At 37.9% G+C, this 22,957-nt stretch overlaps 1 protein-coding gene across 3 annotated transcripts in view; it reads left to right on the top strand.

Moving 5' to 3' along the window:
- ITGB2 (integrin subunit beta 2) overlaps nt 1–22,957 on the top strand; it is a 408,255-nt gene that overhangs the window by 263,736 nt on the left and 121,562 nt on the right. For all 3 annotated transcript variants that reach the window (XM_053698768.1, XM_053698767.1, XM_053698769.1), the window contains exons 8-9: nt 2,792–2,947; nt 3,452–3,547. In XM_053698768.1, the coding sequence (XP_053554743.1) occupies nt 2,792–2,947; nt 3,452–3,547 (252 nt within the window). The remainder of the gene's footprint in view (nt 1–2,791; nt 2,948–3,451; nt 3,548–22,957) is intronic.

Genomic DNA, 22,957 nt, shown 5'->3' with positions numbered 1-22,957 from the left:
GATGTCTCTGTCTTGGTGGATCTCCCAGGACCATTTGTCTCAGGGCACTTGTTTCCTGAGACCTTCTTGGGAGATTGTGACCACGGATACCAGCCTGTTAGGCTGGGGAGCAGTTTGGAGGTCTCTAAGAACTCAGGGACTTTGGACTCAGGTGGAGTCTGCCCTCCCTATAAATATCCTAGAATTAAGAGCAATTCTCTATGCTCTATCAGTATGGCCTCAACCGGCCTTGTCCGGTTTATAAGATTTCAATTAGACAACATCACTTCGGTGGCGTATATCAACGCCCAAGGAGGAACTCAGAGCATGTTAGCTATGAAGGAGGAGAGTCACATTCTTCAGTGGGCAGAGTCTCAGAATTGTCATCTCTCTGCCATTCATATTCCAGAGGTGGACAACTGGGAAGCAGATTATCTGAGCAGGCAGACGTTTCATCCAGGGGAATGGGCTCTCCATCCGGAAGTTTTCTCGATGTTAACCCTCAAGTGGGGTGTTCCAGAGCTGGATCTGATGGCATCTCGTCTAAACGCCAAGCTTCCAAGATCTAAACAGTGCAAGATCAAGAGATCCTCAAGCAGCTCTGGTAGATGCCCTGGCAGTGCAATGGGATTTCGGTCTAATTTATCTGTTTCCTCCAGTTGCCCTCCTTCCTCGAGTGATAGCTCGTATTAAACAGGAGCAGGCTTCGGTGATTCTAATTGCTCCAGCGTGGCCTCGCAGAACTTGGTTTGCAGACCTAGTGAGGATGTCGTCATTTTCCCCATGGAAATTGCCTCTGAGGAAGGATCTTCTACTTCAGGGTCCCTTCCTCCATCTGAACGTAGCCTCTCTGAAGCTGACTGCTTGGAGATTGAATGATTAGGGCTAGATTTATCAAAGATGAGGCGTACAGGGGCTTGTATACGTACAGGGGCATGATTACCCGCAGGTAATTACCATTGCACACGAGCCCAATTTTGCGCTTGTGTGCAATCCTGCCCCCCCCCCACCCACGCACAGACAATCACGCGCGGGCAGGAGCTGTCAATCTCCTCGGTTGGACTCAACCACAGAGATTGAATTTCACCACCTTAGAGGTGGCGAAGAAGTTAAGGAAGCGGCGATCTGGTGACCGCTGCTTGATAAATTACGGCGAGCAAGTTCTTGTGAGAACTTGCAGCCGTAGGGCTTTGGTGAATCGAGCCCTTAGTCTTGTCCAGACAAGGTTTTTCTGTGAAGGTTATTGAGACTATTATTTAGGCTTGTAAGCCTGTTAATCGCAAGATTTATTATTAGGTATGGCATAGATACCTTCATACCTGTTAATTCTTCTGCAGAAGCATCTGGCAATTTTGACAGATGTCCGATCTTTTGTTCAGGCTTTGGTTAGAATCAGGCCTGTGTTTAGGTCAATTGCTCCTCCTTGGAGTCTTAATCTGGTTCTTAAAGTTCTGCAGCAGGCTCCATTTGAGCCTATCCAATTAAGAGCACAATAAAACGAGGCAGTGGGACAGGTAAAAATTGTAAATCAAGTTTATTAAACAAAAAAAGGGGTTAAAAAATTTGAGCCTATGCATTCTATTGATATCAAGTTATTGTCCTGGAAGATTTTGTTTCTGCTGGCAATTTCCTCTGCCTGTAGAGTTTCTGAGCTTTCGACTCTACAGTGTGATTCTCCTTATCTTATTCTTCATGCAGATAAGGCGGCACTAAATTAGGTTTTCTACCTAAGGTGGTCTTGAAACGCAATATTAACCATGAAATTGTTGTTCCTTTATTTTGGCCTAACCCTTCCTCTAAAAAGGAGCGGTTATTGCAAAATCTGGATGTTGAGTGTGCTTTAAGGTTCTATTTACAGGCTACGAAAGATTTTCATCAATTTTCTTCTCTTTTTTATTGTCTTTTCAGGTAAACGGAGGGGTCTGAAGGCCACTTCTTCAACGCTCTCCTTCTGGTTGAGAAGTGTTATTCGATTGGCTTATGAGACAGCTGGACAGCAGCCTCTAGAGAAAATTATGGATCACTCCACTTGGGCTGTCGCTTCCTCTTGGGCCTTTAAGAATGATGCTTCTGTGGAACAGATTTGTAAGGCGGCCACTTGGTCATCATTGCATACTTTTTCCAAATTTTATGTTTTTGCTTCAGCTGAGGCTTCTTCTGGGAGGAAAGTTCTTCAAGCGGTGGTGCCTTCTGTTTAGGTTCACCTGTCTTGTATATCCCTCCCTTCCACTCAGTGGACTCTTGCTTTGGTATTGGTTCCCAATAGTAATTGAATGGATTCGTGGACTCTCCATGCCATTGGAAAGAAAACATAATTTATACTTACCTGATAAATTATTTTCTTTCCTGGCATGGTGAGTCCCCGACCCTCCCTTATTTTTAAGATGGCTTTTTGTAATTTTTCTAAACCTCAGGCACCTCTATACCCTTTGTGTCTTCTTCTCTTTCCATAATTCCTTGGCTAAATGACTGGGGATTGTGGGTAATGGGAGGATACTTAAAGCTTTGCTGGGGTGTTCTTTGCCTCCACCTGGTGGCCAGGAGTTGAATTCCCACTAGTAATTGAATGGATTTGTGGACTCTCCATGCCAGGAAACAAAAGAATTTATCAGTGAATATAAATTATGTTTTAACAAAAATCTGCTCTCTGTCACATTCACTCTCCCCTGCAAGATTATTGATCCTAGTGAGCTTTATTACTTTCTATAGAGACAAGCTCACAACTTGCCAGGAATTCCAGGTTCAGGGGATGTGATATTTTAGTTTGAGTCATGCTATGAGATATGTTTTATCTGTGTTTAATTTGACTCAGGATAAGATTGGCTGGAGGAATGTAACTAGACTTTTGGTTTATGCCACGGATGATGGATTTCATATTGCTGGAGATGGAAAACTAGCAGCAATTCTGCGTCCCAATGATGGTCAGTGTCATCTGGAAGGCAATTTGTACAAGAGGAGCAATGAATTTGTAAGTCTGTCTTTTCCTGTCTGTGTTCTAGTTTGGGCGTAGAGCAGCTCACTCAGTGCCTGATATTCAAAATGTGGCCGGCATGGAGAGAAATCACACAAAAACTCAAGATAAAATTGGTGTTTCTAACTATTTTTTTTTAAGGGCCTCGACCATACTGACGAGACTTAAAATATTTTGCCTGATCGGCCAGGTTTTGAATATCAGGTCCTCAGTCCACCCATTTGCTTATGACAACCAAAGATTGTGTGTTCTATAAATAATATAATAATCATTAATAACAGTTTTTTCTTTATGTAAGTTACTGAGTTATTTATTTTATTTTTGTCTTTTTTCAATTTACTCAATGCAAAGTTATGCCTTATTCATCTGCTTTTAGACTTGAACAATACAGAACTGTAAAAATAAGAATAAAATAGAAGTTTTTAATTAAATACCAGACGGTTTCAATAACAGAGGGTTGCTATTAAATATTGTACTGCTTTGCTTTCTGTTTGTAAATAGGATTATCCATCAGTTGCGCACTTGGCTCAAAAACTCGCAGATAATAACGTACAGGTTGTATTCGCTGTCACATCCAACATGGTTAAAACATATCAGGTAAGTAAAACTTATCAATCATTTATATAGCTATAGTGTAGTAAAACAAATATACACTATGGGCCAGTGGGGCGCTATTTATCGCTTTGGCTCGCGTGCAGGCACCACTGGAAGTACAATTTTAATGTGTGCGGGTAAGAGCATGTATTACAAGTTGAAAGTAAAATGTTTGTGAGCAAGCAAAACTTAATGTGTGCTAACTTCAGGACTTAAATGTAGTGCACTTTAACACTTATTGTTCACGTGCTAACCCAACACAGCGTTAGACCTACATGTGAAGAATATTGGAAAATAAAATATTTACAGTAAATACACAGTAAAACACATTATAAAATATTAAAATAGCTAAAAAAATAGCTGATTTTTCTTCTTTTAAGGTATTTGAGTGGTAAGGTAAGGACTCCAAAGTGTGTGTGTGTGTGTGTGTGTATATATATATATATATATATATATATATTCAACCAAGGAGAATACAATTCCAAAAAACTAGAACCAAGAGACTATCTTAGCCAGCACTGATTAGGAATAAAAAAAAAAATTCCCAGTAAAAACAATGGTCACCCAGGAGGGGCTAACAAAATATATTTAACACAATGTCATGCAATCAAAGTAAAATTGCAGTAGTAGTAAAATTAAGTAAAAGTAAGCAGAGGATATTTGGACCGGTCAATACAGAAATATATATTATATGGAGAACCATCCTGGGAGGTTAGTTAACAACAAACTGTCCTGAGATTTAGCCCTGTGAGCTCACAAACAGTCTTTGCTTGTTAGGAAATGTGCACAAAATTTCCACCTAGCGGAATAAACTGTAGGTATTCAGAGAGTCGGGCATGCCATAATTATAATATCCACAATGGTATTAATGAGGGAGCTATTGTCTTCCTGAGGCACCCTGTGTGTTGCAATATATCTCTCAAGACTGGTTTGTCCCAGTGTATTAGAAGAGCAATCCACGGATCCCCGTATAAGATATTAACATCATACCTGACCCATCCTTAGATGGTCCGTGATGATCCTCATAGAAGGTAATAGAGTTCCGGTGCTATTAACACCAAGCTTTGGTTTATACAGCTTCACCGCTTCAATGGGTATAACCACTCACCCATAGAGTTGAATTTCTTCAAATTAAATGAACACAGGGGCCGAATAGCTACCACCTCAAAGTCGTTCCAAAGACCAACTGCCAGTATACGCAGGGGTGCAGCTGCAACCCCCTATTTAGTAGAACTCTGCTACGCGCATTTCACCCGCACTGCAAACTTTTACTCAGGCTTCATCTGGCCTGTATAGTCCATAGTAATTGGTCAAACCTATTTATTCACGTCATTCCCTATGACGTATATGGGTGAAATAACTTTATTTAGATACATTGTTGCAATGGTATTTTGCGACTAAGTCATTTGTCTTAATCAAAAACAAATCTTCAATATTAATGACATTGTCTATTATTTTACCCCGCTATTCAAGTTTAGACAGTAATAATTCAAAGTTATTACCTATGATATTCATAAATTGACAGCAATGGAAGGCTTTAGTGTAAATACAGGTATAATGTTTATATGCACATTAATGACTCATAGAGCTAATTAATTCTCTAAAAGGGGGAATTATAGTCAGACAACTCATCAATTATATTAAAAACAAACATTTATCATACTCCATTAGTGTTGCTACTTTGTAAATAAGATACTTGAATGGGTTCAAGGAGAAATTGTATCCATTATTGTATAACACTTTATAACTTATACCCAGTAAAAATAGTTACCTGTAAGTAATATACTGACATCTATTATTATATATGTTATCATTTCGCTAGTATATGTAGAAGAAATTACTTTTTTCAGTTTTAAAATTTTTATAGAAAAGGTTCATAATTAATTTCTTTGTTTAGGCCACTAGGATTTAGTGCTCTTAAATTAAAAATCAATCTACATTCATTTTAGTATCAGTATCCAAAGTTAAGACATCTCTATGTTTATGCATAATTGCTCTGATATCATTCCATTTATTGTTGTATTGACTAATACATCTTATTGCAGGTTCTAGGGTTTTTGGTTTATCTGTATATAACAGCTCTTGTTTGTTGCATGACTAACCAATACGCCTTTTTGAGATAAGTTTGTTAGTAGGGGTTACTCTAAAACCATTCTTTCAATTGTTTTGCTTCAGATTTAAAAATGTATCATTCAGAGCAATTACGCCTATGTCTTCGGTATTGCTCCTTAGGTTTATTATTTATTAGGGATTGTGGATGGAGACTATCTGCCATCAGGAGGACATTGCCAGCTGTAGGTTTCCTATAGGTGCTAGTCACTAGTTTTTAGTTTCTAATATTGATTGATAAGTCTAAAAATTGTATTGTATTTCTACTCCAAGTATAAGTAAATTTTAAATTTAAATAATTCTTATTGAGATTTTTCATAAAGACATCTAATTTATCTACAGAACCTTGCCATAAAATAAAGATGTCTTAAAATCTTAGCCAGAGATCTATGCTTTTACCATAGATTTCATCATTATCAAATATATAATCTTTCTCCCATTTTCCAAGGTACAAGCATGCATACGTCATGGCACAACAGGTCCCCATGGCCGTCCCTAATATCTGTTTGTAATATTTATTGTCAAACATGAAAAAATGATGCTCCAAAATGAACAACAATAAAGTTTCCACAAATTCTGTGTGTTCATTATATTTGGGTCCTCTCTGTTTAAGGAATTCAACTGATGCTTGTACCCCTTTGTGATGAGAAATCGAGGAGTAAAGGGCCTCCACATCGATGGCAACCAGTAGCATAGTTTAATTTACTGCTATACCATCAATCTTTCTCAAAATATCTTGAGTGTCTTTTATATATGATGTCAATGTCACAAGAGAAGGTCTTAAACAATAATGAACATAAACTGAAATTACCTTCAGTGAGGTTACCTTGACCAGAAATATTAGGTCTACCAGGTGGTAGGACCTTATTTTTATGTAATTTGGGTATTGTATAAAATGTGGTAGTTGTTGGGTACTTAGTTGTTAAATAATCCAGTTATTTTTTATTTAAAACTAGGCGATAATCCTGCCCAGAGGGCAGTCTATGTTTAAAAACTACAATCCCCCAAAACTAAAGTTACAAAAAAACAAAACTACTAAAATTACAGAAAAAAATAAAAAGGTATCCAAAATAAAAAAAATTAAACCTAAACTAATACCCTTATAAAAATAAAAAAAATCCCCCCCAAATAACCCCCCCCCCCATCTAATGCTAAACTACCAATAGCCCTTAAAAGGGCTTTTTGTAGGGCATTGCCCTAAGTTAAACAGCTCTTTTGCAGTTACAAAAAAATCTAAGTCCCCCCTAACAGTAAACCCACCACCCACCAAACCCCCCAAAATAAATTAACCTACACTAAAAAACCTAAACTACCCATTTCCCTGAAAAGGGCATTTGTATGGGCATTGCCCTTAAAAGGACATTTAGCTATTTTAAGAAGTGCCCATAACCATAATCTAAAAAAAAAAAAAAGTCCGCTTAGAAGAAGATGTCGGCCGATTGGAAGAAGACTTCAACGCCTAGAAGAGGACCTTCTACGCCGGACTTCAGCAACCGTGAGTACCAACCTGGGGGTTAGACTTTTTTTTTTTAATTTTTGGGGGTTTTGTTTTTTTAGATTAGTGATGAGCACTTCAGCAAAAGAGCTGAATGCCTTTTATGGGCAATGCCCATACAAATGCCCTTTTTAGGTTTAATTTTTTAATTTTTTATAATTTGTTTATTATTTTCTGCAATGATAGACTTTTTATTTTTTGTAATTTTAGCTTAATTTAAACTTATTTTTTTATTTTTAAAGTAATGTTAGGTTTTGTATTTTGTTTGTAATTTTGTATTTTTTATTTAGGTAATTGGGTTTAATTTAGGGGGTGTTAAGTTAGGGGCTGTTAGGTTAGGGGCCTTAGTAATTTAATTAGTTATTTGCGTTGTGGGTTTTGGTGGTTTAAGAGGTTAATAGGTTAAATAGGTTTATTGCGATGTGGGGGTTTTGCAGTTTAGGGGTTAATAGGTTAAAAAAAAACTCCGCTTGGAAGAAGATGTCGGCTGATTGGAAGAAGACTTCAACGCCTAGAAGAGGACCTTCTACGCCGGACTTCAGCAACCGTGAGTACCAACCTGGGGGTTAGACTTAGTTTTTTTTTTTTAATTTTTGGGGGTTTTGTTTTTTTAGATTAGTGATGAGCACTTCAGCAAAAGAGCTGAATGCCCTTTTATGGGCAATGCCCATACAAATGCCCTTTTTAGGGCAATGGATAGTTTAGGTTTTTTAGTGTTAGGTTTATTTAATTTGGGGGGTTTGGTGGGTGGTGGGTTTTACTGTTAAGGGGGACTTAGATTTTTTTGTAACTGCAAAAGAGCTGTTTTACTTAGGGCAATGCCCTACAAAAAGCCCTTTTAAGGGCTATTGGTAGTTTAGCATTAGATTATTTAGGAAGTGTTTTTATTTTGGGGGGCTTTTTTATTTTCATAGGGTTTAGGTTTAATTTTTTAATTTTTGATAATTTGTTTATTATTTTCTGCAATGGTAGACTTTTTATTTTTTTGTAATTTTAGCTTAATTTAAACTTATTTTTTTATTTTTAAAGTAATGTTAGGTTTTTTATTTTGTTTGTAATTTTTTATTTAGGTAATTGGGTTTAATTTAGGGGGTGTTAAGTTAGGGGGTGTTAAGTTAGGGGCTGTTAGGTTAGGGGTCTTAGTAATTTAATTAGTTATTTGCGTTGTGGGTTTTGGTGGTTTAAGAGGTTAATAGGTTAAATAGGTTTATTGCGATGTGGGGGTTTTGCAGTTTAGTGGGTTAATAGGTTAATTATGTTTATTGCGATGTGGGGGTTTTGCGGTTTAGGGGTTAATAGGTTAATTAGGTTTATTGCGATGTGGGGGTTTTGCGGTTTAGGGGTTAATAGGTTAATTAGGTTTATTGCGATGTGGGGGTTTTGCGGTTTAGGGGTTAATAGGGTAATCAGGTTTATTGCGATGTGGGGGTTTTGTGGTTTAGGGGTTAATAGGGTAATTAGGTTTATTGTGATGTGGGTGGTTGACGGTTAAGGGATTAATATGTTATGTTATTTGCGGATTAGGTGTCAATTACTTTATTATTTGCAATGTGTGGGTTTGCGGTTTAGGTGTTAATACTTTGTGTGGGAGGTTAGTTGGTTTTTTTTTGTTATACTTCAGCAGTCGGTTGCGTGTTTTTTGTTGTTGTAATGCTCCGTTTGCCTTCGCTGCATCTCACTGGATTCTGAAAATGGCAGGGTGGTGAAAGAATCTTTCACCACCCTGACATTTTCTGAATCCACCTGGTGAATTATTTTGGCTGCGCTCGCAGCCAACATTCTGTTGGCTGCCTCACGCTGCCAACATTCCTTTGAGGATGTGTGCGCAACTGCCGACGGCGACAGACATTACAAACGCAATTATAGTATAGATACCTCTTTCAAATGTCTTTTCAATATGTCATCAATTTGATTCTTATATTCCTCTGTGGGTTCTGATTTTAATAATTTATATTATTTAGGATCAGCCAGTTGTTTTTTTACATTCAAAGACATAATCACTTGTGTTAAGAACCCCAACATTTCCACCCTTATGTGAGGGCTTAATGGTAATAAAACCATCGTCTTTAAGGCATTTTATTGCTTTTCTCTGTTTTGCATTCAAATTATCCTTAAAGCCTGTCCTAGCGTCCAATTCTAGTATATCTTTCTCAACTAATGTAACAAAATTATGGACACTAGGAACTACAGATAAAGCTAGCATAAAGGTAGAATTTTTCTTTAAATTTGTGTGACCTATACCCAAAGTTTCCAAATCTTGTCTATTTTTTTCACTCATAGATTCCAAATCACAAAGAACTACTCTATCCAGAACAACACCCTTAGTTTTATGTTGCAAGGATTTTTTAAGGATTAATTTCCTTGCAAACAGATTAATATCTTTTATTACTGTGAATTTGTCTATATTATTCACTGGAGCAAAATGTAGGCCCTTTGATAAAACCTCAATTTCTGGTTGTGTTAGAATTCTACTAGATACATTTACCACTTGTTTGTCATCTGTAAAATGTATTGGATTTTGGGTCTAAGGGGTGGGGGTTGTTGCTGCTGGTTTCTCAAGAGTTATCTGTTTTATCCCCTGTATTTTATCCTGTGCTTTCTGTCCCCTTCTATAACTTTGCTCCCTTTGATTATTTTTAAAATGTAAGCTCTCTTCCCCTGATAATTCAGATTCCGAGCTACTTGTTAATCTAAGGGAGTGATCATATATTTTACCATCTTGATAATCTCCCCAGTCATGTTGGAACTTACGTTTTTTTCTATATTTAATATTTTCATGCATTTTTCTAATTTCCATTTTAGTTAGATCCATAAGCCTTTTATGTTCCTCCTTATCTTCCCAAATTTTTAGATTTTGTTCTAATGTGTCTAAATACTCCTTAATGTTGTCTCTCCTTGGTTTATTTCCCTCTAACATTAGGTCCATCCAGCCTAAAGAACATTTACTAGCATAATCCTCCCATTTTGTTCTAAAATTTTCTGTTAGGGGATCATTTAAATTAGCCCCTGGTCTTTTTTAATGCGAAGACCCCTTGGAATCATGTTGGTCTCTAAATATTTTTCTAAGTTGGAAATTTCCCACTTTAATTTTTGTTCCTTAATTAATTTTAGTTTGTAATCTTTGAAACATTTATATCTATTATCATTACCACCTTGTCCTGTTTGTGTATTAGTACTTTCACATTCTTTTGAGGGTATAGACAATGTATCATTCATATTGTATTCCCACTCTGTTTTATTGAAGCATCCCATTATCCTAGCCACCCTGTTCGACAATTATTCTACTGGGAAATGTCAATTGTGCTTGTGAGATTATAGAAAAATCCCTATCTGAACTCGGGCATAACCGATTTATAATAAAAAAAGAGAAACTCACAGCACCAACTGTTAATAAAAATACAATCAACTTCAATCTGCTGTATGTCAATATGTAGCAGTTTGAAGGTGCTAGGCGATAGTTAAAAAAAAATATTATATTCAACAAAGGAGAATACAGATCCAAAATACTAGAACCAAGAGACTATCTTAGCCAGCACTGATTATAATTAAAACATTTTTAAATAATTCCCAGTAAGAACAATGGTCACCCAGGAGGGGCCAAGAAAATATGTTTAACTCAATGTCATGCAATCAAAGTAAAATTTAATAAAGCAAAAAAACGCAACAGTAAGCAGAGAATATTTGGACCGGTCAATACAGAATACATGGTAAATCAGAAGGAATAATTTATATAGTATTCTGTAATTGTGTTCTATGTATTAAACAGGAAAAACGTATAGGGAGCTAAAAGAAAGCATTAAGGAACGGGAGGCAGGGCGTAGCTGCATGGCTGCACTGTAAAAGAGCTTCATAGTATTTCTCTCTTAAATGGCTCCTAAAGCATGGATGACCTGCACCATTGCCTATGAAAATGGTAAAACATCATACCGGACCACAGATAGCCTAACTCGGTGTACAGCGACTGTTACTCAGCTGTCTAAATCCTCCAAGTCTTGAGGAAACGAGCTCCGATTAGACGCCATCTTGTCAGCACAACCAGACATGACCACGCAGCACATCCACGGATACAGGATCCAGTAGCTCCTTACGAGACACCCTCCTGCAAGTCCGCCATTATAAACTCTGGACTTCAGACAAGGTAAGGCAGGATTGGACTTGTCAGCCCACAATATTAACAGCGAGATTGGGCGCAGCACACTTAAACTGTTAATTGCAGCATCACGGCATGAACAGCATGTAAAACACACATGAGAAAGGCGCAATAAAAAAAACCTTGCCTTAATACACAATAACTATACTTGGCTACATATGATAATCACTCAGAATATCTGACACTGCGTACCTCAATCTACAACACATCAGCCTCTAAGTTAAATCATCAGAGGCAGACACGTTACATGCAATGCAGCACATACTCTAACAATTCAAGTAGTATATCCCTATAAACATCTCTTCTCTTCAAAATAAAGAAAACAGCTACATTATACTCCAAATTATTGTTTTGTCTTACAATAAGCACCTTGAACGGATTAATCAATAATACTGGACTTTCTCACTTTTATGCTTTCTGCACATGGCTACAAGGAGATCATCTAGAATGAATATAATATCCACTAGTACAAAATCTCCCTTAGTCAACTCATTTTTCAAGCCCCCAAGTAAAACTCCTCCTACAAAGCATACTATACCTGAACACCTAAATAAAATGGAGCCTCAACCAGCCACAGCCAAAACTCCATTACCACAAGACCAACTGTCACAGATCCAACAAACTATAGCATCTTTACCTTCCAAGAATGATATAGATGACTTGAAAGCATTCATTAAAAACGAAATCTCCTCATTAAGAAAAGATATGACCGATATGAACTCTAAAATGGAATATCTAGAAGAGGGTCAAGAACACCTGGAATCCCAGGTTAGCAATAACACTCAATACCTAAACTGCCAAGACTTTATTATCCAATCTCTACAGTCGAAAGTCGAAGACCTTGACAACCGTAGCCGGCGCAGTAACCTATGTATTCGCGGAACACCAGAAGACATCACCCAAGACACTTTTTAACTCCCTATTTACTACGACTTTTCAAACATCAAGAACCTGCACTCTAGCTTTCTGAAACAGCACTAGAAAGGGCACACCGAGCTCTTAGGCCGAAACCCAGCCTACCTAACCCACCCAGGGATGTGATCATGAATTTTACACTCTTCCAACAAAAAGAAGCCATATGGAAACAGGCACGAAGTCAGCACTCAATATTATTCCAGGGACATAACCTCCAGGTTTATCAGGACCGATGCCCAGCTACTATTGAAAGAAGATGCAACCTATGCTTTATCACTACCACCCTGCAGGAACACAACATAGAATACAGATGGGGTTTTCCCTTCAGCCTTCTGGTACACAAGGAAGGTAAATCTATAATTTACAGGGATCCAGAGGATCTAGAAGCTCTATGCAAAAATCTAAACATCAAATTTCCACTACCTCCATCTCAAGAAATGCCAAAAACTGTCAACACACAAGATCAACCACATAAAACCCAAAGACCAATGTGGTCCAAAGTACCTAGAAGATACATGAAAGACTCTATACCTAACATTAATTTCTAGCTTTACTCCATGAAGCTGCTCACTACAAAATCAGTATCACAGGAAAACCAGGTCGTATAAGTAATCTTCAAGTATATTAAGTGGACTAAATGTTATGTAATAGTTCTTATTTACATAATTAAGGAGGTCTGTATTATGTATATATCACCTCCAAATGTTGACATGTTCCTAGTTTATTAAGTGGACTAAATGTTATGTAATAGTTCTTATTTACATAGTTAAGGAGGTCTGTATTATGTATATTTCACCTCCAAATGTTAATATGTTCCTAGTTTAGAGCACCTGCCCATGTTACCTAACTAAAGATGTTAGCAAATCCTACTATACAACAACATGCCCTCTAGGGGGCCCATGTCTTAGGAAAATATGATACTTATACTGTATTACTTATTTGCTCCACTATGGGCGGGGAGGCGTGGGTGCTACTGTTAAAGTGGGGGTGGCCCCCTGGGTGGGGGGTGCTCACACAATCTTTTGCTATACTACCATAATGTCTGTGTCTTCAAGAGGGGCTCCTTACCGGGCGGGGGCTGTGTCCCTATAGATGATAGATGTTTGTTTACTTGTTAAGCTCCCATGTCTTCCCCCATTTCTACTCTTATCACTTTACCTTGTTTTGCCATCCTAGACTATTATGCATCTCACCAGGTATGATAGATATGTCATCACTGCTAAATGTACAATGATTCTTATTCAAGTAACTTTTATAATTGCCATTGAGGGGGAAACGCTTCCTCAACAATTTTCTTTCTATGAAAATGTTATTGTTTATCTTAATTATGTTACACTATACCTCTTGTTTTTACTGTACTCTCCAGTTAATGATACTCTCACATGACGACTCGCCTCTTACTACTGACACCCACACAGCCATTGAACCAGTTCTCATTACTAACAAATGCCCTAAATATACTATCATACACCCAAATGGATGAACACTCAAATAGAAAATTGCCCCTAAACTCATTAAGGATCCAATCTATTAATACAAAAGGACTAAATATCCCCTCAAAAAGAACACAGGCCCTTCGAGGCTTTAATAGATGTAAATCAGATCTGGTATTCATCCAAGAATCAAACTACCTTAAAGGAAGAGAACCACTCATGTTTACTCTTAATTTGGAGACTGCTACTATGCTTCCAATGCCAATGCTAAAAAACACAGGGTGGGTATCCTAATAAAACCTTCAGAGATAAGGCAGGCAGATACATTATTCTAATAGGATTGTTTTACGGACGACCAGTCACTTTAGTCTCTATATACACCCCTAACACCAAACAATCTATTTTCATCAACACAGTAACCAATCTCATTTTAGAAAACCAGAAAGGTGTATTAATAATTTGTGGTGACCTAAATATGCCTCTTATTCCATCATTAGACTGCTCCTCCACCATTTCCTCAGTCCCCATATCACCAATAACACGCACTCTTAGCTCTTTGAAAAAACTAACAGTACAAGACCTATGGAGGTCCCACCACCCAGACAAAGAAGACTATACATTTTATTCATAACCACACAAACGATATTCGAGAATTGATTATATCTTCACGGATGTCATGGGCCTCTCACTATTTACTTCTACCAAAATTACACATATAACATGGTCAGAACATGCATCCATTTTAGGAACCTTAACATGGCCATCTAAACCCATACAGGACTATATATGGAAAATGGACGAACATATCATGTCCGATCCCATTATAACCCAACAAATTTCCAAATCTATAACGCAATACATTATTCACAACAATACACCAGATGTGTCCCCGATAAATATCTGGGAAGCACACAAAAGTGTGATACGAGGCGAGGTCATTGCCATTAAGGCCTCCATTAATAAACAAAGACGCGAATCTCTGGCATCGTTGCTCACAGAAATCGAAAAATTAGAAACCCAACACAAACATTGCCCCTCCAACCACACCCTCCTTCTTACCATCCAATCTGAAAAAGACAAATTAGCGTCCTTCTTAAACAAAGAGCATAAGCGCCAAGCACTTCGCATACAACAAATGAATTATGAAGGTCGCAACAAAGCTGGATGGTCTCTGGCCAGATACCTAAGATTAAAACAGCAATAAAACGATATCCTACACATCAAAGATGACAACAACAAACACACTCCTCAACTCAAGCCATTTCCAACACCTTCAGAATATATTTAAAAATGTATACAATTTGAGTACCAGTGGCCCCAAATCATACACACAAGACATGATACTGAACGATATAAATACATACCTTTCATCCCTCAACTTACCCCACCTCACAACTAACCAACAAACCCAACTGGAAGACCCCATATCACATAAAGAAATTTAATTAGCCATTAAAGATCTCCATGCAGGGAAATCACCAGGCCCAGATGACTTTAGTTACCACTACTTTAAAACTTTCCTGGAAGATTTACTCCCCCATATTACCTCATTCTTTAACCATATAGATGACTCTAAACAATTCTCTGCCTGTTCACTTCAGGCCCATGTCATCCTTCTCCCTAAACCAAAGAAATCCCTAGATCACCCATCACATTACCGCCCCATTTCGCTAATTAACTCAGATGTAAAAATCTATGCAAAAATACTGGCAAATAGACTGAATCTGGTACTACCAGAGCTAATACACAACGATCAGGTGGGCTTCATCCCTAGAAGAGAGGTGAAAGACAACACGGTCAGGGCTCTCAATTTAATTCAATGCATGCAAGATTGAAAAATCCCTGGATTTCTGCTATCAATAGATGCAGAAAAGGCCTTTGACCATGTTGGCTGGGACTTCCTCAAAGCTACCCCGATTAATATGGGCCTGGGTCCCAAAATTATTAACAGAATTTTTGTCTTATACTCTCACCCTAATGCATAATTACTCATTAATGGCACACTATCCAGTACATTCAACATCTCTAATGGAACACAACAGGGATGTCCCCTCTCCCCCTTATTGTTTGCGTGTTTCATAGAAACCCTGGCCGCAAAAATCAGACAGAATCCATTGATCACTGGAATACAAATAGGAGCACAATCTTGCGTAATGTCTTTATTCGCAGATGATATTTTATTTTCTATCATTAACCCGATCACCTCAATACCTACCCTAATGCAAGAATTTTATACTTTCCAACTACTCTCCAATTTTTCAATAAATGCTTCCAAATCCAAAGCCCTAAACATTAACTTAGACAATATTGAACTGGAAAAAGCTAAAACCCTAATGCCATTCACATGGCGCTCTCATTCATTACATTACCTGGGGATAGAACTAACAACCTCTATAGAACAAACTTTCAAACAAAATTATCTCCCCATACAAAAATAAATTATTAGGGACTTATCTTCGTGGCTCTCCAAGAAGCTTTCATGGATGGGCAAAATAAATGTCCTAAAAATGAACATCTTTCCAAAACTCCTGTATATACTACAAACCTTACCAATTCCGTTTCCTAGAAATTACATACGTACTATACAGAAAGCTTTCAGCGACTTCGTTTGGCACCGGCGCCCCCCCTGGATAAATAAAAACACTATGCAAACTCCCAAGCTTCAAGGGGGCCTAGGTATACCTAACATATTGAAATATTGACATGCCATTTTCTTGCAAAGGATTATTGATTGATGTATATACTTTGAACACAAAAGATGGGTTCAATTAGAACATTCCATATCAAACACACCACACCTAGGAAAGCTATGCTGGAACTTAGACCACTCACTGTCCAATCAGCCCCCCAATATGCCACTGATAGCTGAAACATATAGATCATGGGAAACTATAATAGCCATACACCCCCACATATCTTCTAAACCTTCTCCATTAACCTCAATCATAGATGATGGACAATTTACATTAGGAACACAACCAATGAGAGACACCCCAAAATCCTTTTATAGAGACATTCCAATACAATACTTAATATCGAATGAAAAAATACTAGCACAATCAGATTTAGTTGACAAGGGGTACATCTTCTTTCGCAATTGGTTTCTGTATGCTCGCGTTCACCACTTTATAACAACATATAAACACTCCAGAAACATGGTTAGACCACTGACCAACTTCGAACAATTTTGTTTTAGAACTCCTCCAATATCACATACCCTATCATCAATCTATAAAATACTAACATATAATCCCCCAGGCCACGTACCTCCTTTCCTTGAAAAATGGGAAGAAGAACTAAGCATTGTGATACTACCCCAAACCAGTGCATTAATCTTCCAAAATATAACGAAAACATCAATCTCACTCTCCATGCAAGAGATCAACCTGAAAATCCTACATAGGTGGTACCTCTCCCCAGCTAAACTAAACCGCTTATACCGTAACAAATCCAAATATTGTTGGAGATGTGGCCATGGATGTGGTAATTTAGCTCATATGTGGTGGTGGTGCAATGCAGTCCAGAATTTCTGGAGAAATAGAAAATATTTTAAGTATTCAGTTTCCCTTAGACCCCACAATCTGGCTTCTAGGCAAACCTCCCAACATTAAAATTAAACACTGCCTTAAATTATTCTACATTATGACTAACAGCGCCAGATATCTTCTAGCCAGAAATTGGAAAAGCAAAGTAGTCCCTTCCTTAAAGCTGTGGACTAACAGAGTCTCAGAACTCCTCGACCTTGAAGAATATTATTATATTAATATATTATATATGCTAAAATGGAAATATACGTTGAAATGACCACACTTTGGGAACAATATCTCAAAACTTAAATACCCCGCTTTTGAAGCGACAAAATGGATCATCTTAAAAAATGAATGTATTAACACACTTTATTAGAAAAAACAAGGTGTTAACAAAAACATAAAGACATATTCAGGACATACTGGTTGGGCCTGAGGCAGATGTTGGTGGTAGGAGGTTGATAGGGTAATTTGTCATCCAGACCCTTTAAATAGAACAGTTTTAAGTCTTCCAGTGGCTCGTGTTAGGTATATTGTGGAGCGTATTAATAGATTGTTAGAGGGATGTGGGTCTGATCCTGCAGTCATGGTGCATATTGGTACTAATGAAGGAATCAGCGGGAGATGGAGAGTCCTAAAAATGACTTCAGGGAGTTAGGTAGCAAGCTTAAAGCAAGGACCTCCAAAGTAATATTTTCTGAGATATTACCAGTGTTGTGTGCTAACTCAGGCCTAGATTTGGAGTTTGGCGTTAGCCGTGAAAACCAGCGTTAGAGGCTCCTAACGCTGGTTTTAGGCTACCTCCGGTATTTGGAGTTACTCAAAATAGGGTCTAACGCTCACTTTTCAGCCGCGACTTTTCCATACCGCAGATCCCCTTACGTCAATTGCGTATCCTATCTTTTCAATGGGATTTTTCTAACTCCGGTATTTAGAGTCGTGTCTGAAGTGAGCGTTAGAACTCTAACGACAAAACTCCAGCCGCAGGAAAAAAGTCAGTAGTTAAGAGCTTTCTGGGCTAACGCCGGTTTATAAAGCTCTTAACTACTGTACTCTAAAGTACACTAACACCCATAAACTACCTATGTACCCCTAAACCGAGGTCCCCCCACATCGCCGCCACTCGATTAAATTTTTTTAACCCCTAATCTGCCGACCGCCACCTACGTTATACTTATGTACCCCTAATCTGCTGCCCCTAACACCGCCAACCCCTATATTATATTTATTAACCCCTAATCTGCCCCCTCAACGTCGCCTCCACCTGCCTACACTTATTAACCCCTAATCTGCCGAGCGGACCGCACCGCTATTATTATAAAGTTATTAACCCCTAATCCGCCTCACTAACCCTATAATAAATAGTATTAACCCCTAAACTGCCCTCCCTAACATCGCCGACACCTAACTTCAATTATTAACCCCTAATCTGCCAACTGGAGCTCACCGCTATTCTAATAAATGTATTAACCCCTAAAGCTAAGTCTAACCCTAACACTAACACCCCCCTAAATTAAATATAATTTTAATCTAACAAAATTAATTAACTCTTATTAAATAAATTATTCCTATTTAAAGCTAAATACTTACCTGTAAAATAAATCCTAATATAGCTACAATATAAATTATAATTATATTATAGCTATTTTAGGATTAATATTTATTTTACAGGTAACTTTGTATTTATTTTAACCAGGTACAATAGCTATTAAATAGTTAAGAACTATTTAATAGCTAAAATAGTTAAAATAATTACAAAATTACCTGTAAAATAAATCCTAACCTAAGTTACAATTAAACCTAACACTATACTATCATTAAATTAATTAAATAAAATACCTATAATTACCTACAATTAAACCTAACACTACACTATCAATACATTAATTAAATACAATATCTACAAATAACTACAATGAAATAAACTAACTAAAGTACAAAAAATAAAAAAGAACTAAGTTACAAAAAATAAAGAAATATTTACAAACATAAGAAAAATATTACAACAATTTTAAACTAATTACACCTACTCTAAGCCCCCTAATAAAATTACAAAGACCCCCAAAATAAAAAATGCCCTACCATATTCTAAATTACTAAAGTTCAAAGCTCTTTTACCTTACCAGCCCTGAACAGGGCCCTTTGCGGGGCATGCCCCAAGAAGTTCAGCTCTTTTGCCTGTAAAAAAAAAATACAATACCCCCCCCCAACATTACAACCCACCACCCACATACCCCTAATCTAACCCAAACCCCCCTTAAATAAACCTAACACTAAGCCCCTGAAGATCATCCTACCTTGTCTTCACCTCACCAGGTATCACCGATCCGTCCTGGCTCCAAAATCTTCATCCAACCCAAGCGGGGGCTGGCGATCCATCATCCGGTGGCTGAAGAGGTCCAGAAGAGGCTCCAAAGTCTTCATCCTATCCGGGAAGAAGAGGCGATCCGGACCAGCAACCATCTTGATCCAAGCGGCATCTTCTATCTTCATCCGATGACGACCGGCTCCATCCTGAAGACCTCCACCGCGGACCCATCTTCTTCCGGCGACGTCCAACTGAAGAATGACGGTTCCTTTAAGGGACATCATCCAAGATGGCGTCCCTCGAATTCCGATTGGCTGATAGGATTCTATCAGCCAATCGGAATTAAGGTAGGAATATTCTGATTGGCTGATGGAATCAGCCAATCAGAATCAAGTTTAATCCGATTGGCTGATCCAATCAGCCAATCAGATTGAGCTCGCATTCTATTGGCTGATCGGAACAGCCAATAGAATGCGAGCTCAATCTGATTGGCTGATTGGATCAGCCAATCGGATTGAACTTGATTCTGATTGGCTGATTCCATCAGCCAATCAGAATATTCCTACCTTAATTCCGATTGGCTGATAGAATCCTATCAGCCAATCGGAATTCGAGGGACGCCATCTTGGATGACGTCCCTTAAAGGAACCGTCATTCTTCAGTTGGACGTCGCCGGAAGAAGATGGGTCCGCGGTGGAGGTCTTCAGGATGGAGCCGGTCGTCATCGGATGAAGATAGAAGATGCCGCTTGGATCAAGATGGTTGCCGGTCTGGATCGCCTCTTCTTCCCAGATAGGATGAAGACTTTGGAGCCTCTTCTGGACCTCTTCAGCCACCGGATGATGGATCGCCAGCCCCCGCTTGGGTTGGATGAAGATTTTGGAGCCAGGACGGATCGGTGATACCTGGTGAGGTGAAGACAAGGTAGGATGATCTTCAGGGGCTTAGTGTTAGGTTTATTTAAGAGGGGTTTGGGTTAGATTAGGGGTATGTGGGTGGTGGGTTGTAATGTTGGGGGGGGGGTATTGTATGTTTTTTTTTTTACAGGCAAAAGAGCTGAACTTCTTGGGGCATGCCCCGCAAAGGGCCCTGTTCAGGGCTGGTAAGGTAAAAGAGCTTTGAACTTTAGTAATTTAGAATAGGGTAGGGCATTTTTTATTTTGGGGGTCTTTGTTATTTTATTAGGGGGCTTAGAGTAGGTGTAATTAGTTTAAAATTGTTGTAATATTTTTCTTATGTTTGTAAATATTTTTTTATTTTTTGTAACTTAGTTCTTTTTTATTTTTTGTACTTTAGTTAGTTTATTTCATTGTAGTTATTTGTAGATATTGTATTTAATTAATGTATTGATAGTGTAGTGTTATGTTTAATTGTAGGTAATTATAGGTATTTTATTTAATTAATTTAATGATAGTATAGTGTTAGGTTTAATTGTAACTTAGGTTAGGATTTATTTTACAGGTAATTTTGTAATTATTTTAACTAGGTAACTATTAAATAGTTCTTAACTATTTAATAGCTATTGTACATGGTTAAAATAATTACAAAGTTGCCTGTAAAATAAATATTAATCCTAAAATAGCTATAATATAATTATAATTTATATTGTAGCTATATTAGGATTTATTTTACAGGTAAGTATTTAGCTTTAAATAGGAATAATTTATTTAATAAGAGATAATTAATTTCGTTAGATGTAAATTATATTTAACTTAGGGGGGTGTTAGTGTTAGGGTTAGACTTAGCTTTAGGGGTTAATACATTTATTAGAATAGCGGTGAGCTCCAGTCGGCAGATTAGGGGTTAATAATTGAAGTTAGGTGTCCGCGATGTTAGGGAGGGCAGATTAGGGGTTAATACTATTTATTATAGGGTTAGTGAGGCGGATTAGGGGTTAATAACTTTATTATAGTAGCGCTCAGGTCCGCTCGGCAGATTAGGGATTAATAGGTGTAGGCAGGTGGAGGCGACGTTGTGGGGGGCAGACTAGGGGTTAATAAATATAATATAGGGGTCGGCGATGTTAGGGCAGCAGATTAGGGGTACATAGGGATAATGTAAGTAGCGGCGGTTTACGGAGCGGCAGATTAGGGGTTAATAATAATATGCAGGGGTCAGCGATAGCGGGGGCGGCAGATTAGGGGTTAATAAGTGTAAGGTTAGGGGTGTTTAGACTCGGGGTACATGTTAGAGTGTTAGGTGCAGACGTAGGAAGTGTTTCCGCATAGCAAACAATGGGGCTGCGTTAGGAGCTGAACGCTGCTTTTTTGCAGGTGTTAGGTTTTTTTTCAGCTCAAACAGCCCCATTGTTTTCTATGGGTGAATCGTGCACGAGCACGTTTTTGAGGCTGGCCGCTTGCGTAAGCAACTCTGGTATCGAGAGTTGAAGCTGCGTTAAATATGCTCTACGCTCCTTTTTTGGAGCCTAACGCAGCCTTTATGTGGACTCTCAATACCAGAGTTATTTTTATGGTGCGGCCAGAAAAAAGCCGGCGTTAGCTACGCGGGTCCTTACCGACAAAACGCCAAATCTAGCCGTTAGTAAGGCAAAAAGAGCTAAGGTCTGTTAATTCATGATTAAAAACATGGTGTAAAAATGAGGGGTTTGACTTTTTAGAGCACTTGGCTGACTTTTCACTTGGGTACAATTTCTACAGTAAGGATGGATTGCACCTGAATGACATGGGTGCAGGTGTGTTGGGGGAAATGATGGTAGCATGTTTAGAGAATCTTTTAAACTAGGCAAAGGGGGGAGGGTCAGTTAGAACACAATAGAACAGAGAGATCAGTCTGTGAATATGTCCCTCCCTTTATATCTCAAGGAAGGGATGATTTAAGAAATGTCACATTAGAAAGTATAGAGGAAAGCACACCAAGTAGCAGCAGAAAGCACATGAAAATTAAATGTATGACAACAAATGCAAGAAGCATAACAGGTAAAATGGGGGAGCTGGAGCTCTTAGTTGCTGAAGAGGACTATGATGTTATCAGTATAATCCTAAAAAAATATTACTAGGAAAATGCTACAAGCCCCCCAACATTAGTGACCCGGAGGAAACTCAACTACTTATCCAAATAGGTAAGGCTGTTAATAACAGTGCTGTAATTATGGGAGATTTTAACTACCCTGATATAAACTGGGCCAATGAAACTATTAATTCAGCTAAGGGGGATAGATTTTTAAATGTTCTCAGGGATAACTTCCTGTCACAATTAATAGAGAAGCCAACTAGGAGTAAAGCTATATTGGATTTAGTGCTATCAAAGAACATTTGGGTAACAGTGATCATAACATGGTCACATTTGAAATCTCTTTTCATATGCAGTGTCTTAAAGGTTTAACTAAGACTTTAAATATCAAGAAAGCAAAATTCAACGATTTAAGGAAATCATTTAATAATATAAATTGGGACAATGTATTCTCTAATAAAAATACAGAGGATAAATGGATAATATTTAAAACTTTGTTAAATAAA

Source organism: Bombina bombina, chromosome 1, assembly GCF_027579735.1.
Source record: "Bombina bombina isolate aBomBom1 chromosome 1, aBomBom1.pri, whole genome shotgun sequence".
Lineage (NCBI taxonomy): Eukaryota > Metazoa > Chordata > Amphibia > Anura > Bombinatoridae > Bombina > Bombina bombina.
The sequence above is the reverse complement of the archived record's forward strand: the minus strand, read 5'-3'. Positions and strand labels throughout refer to the sequence as shown.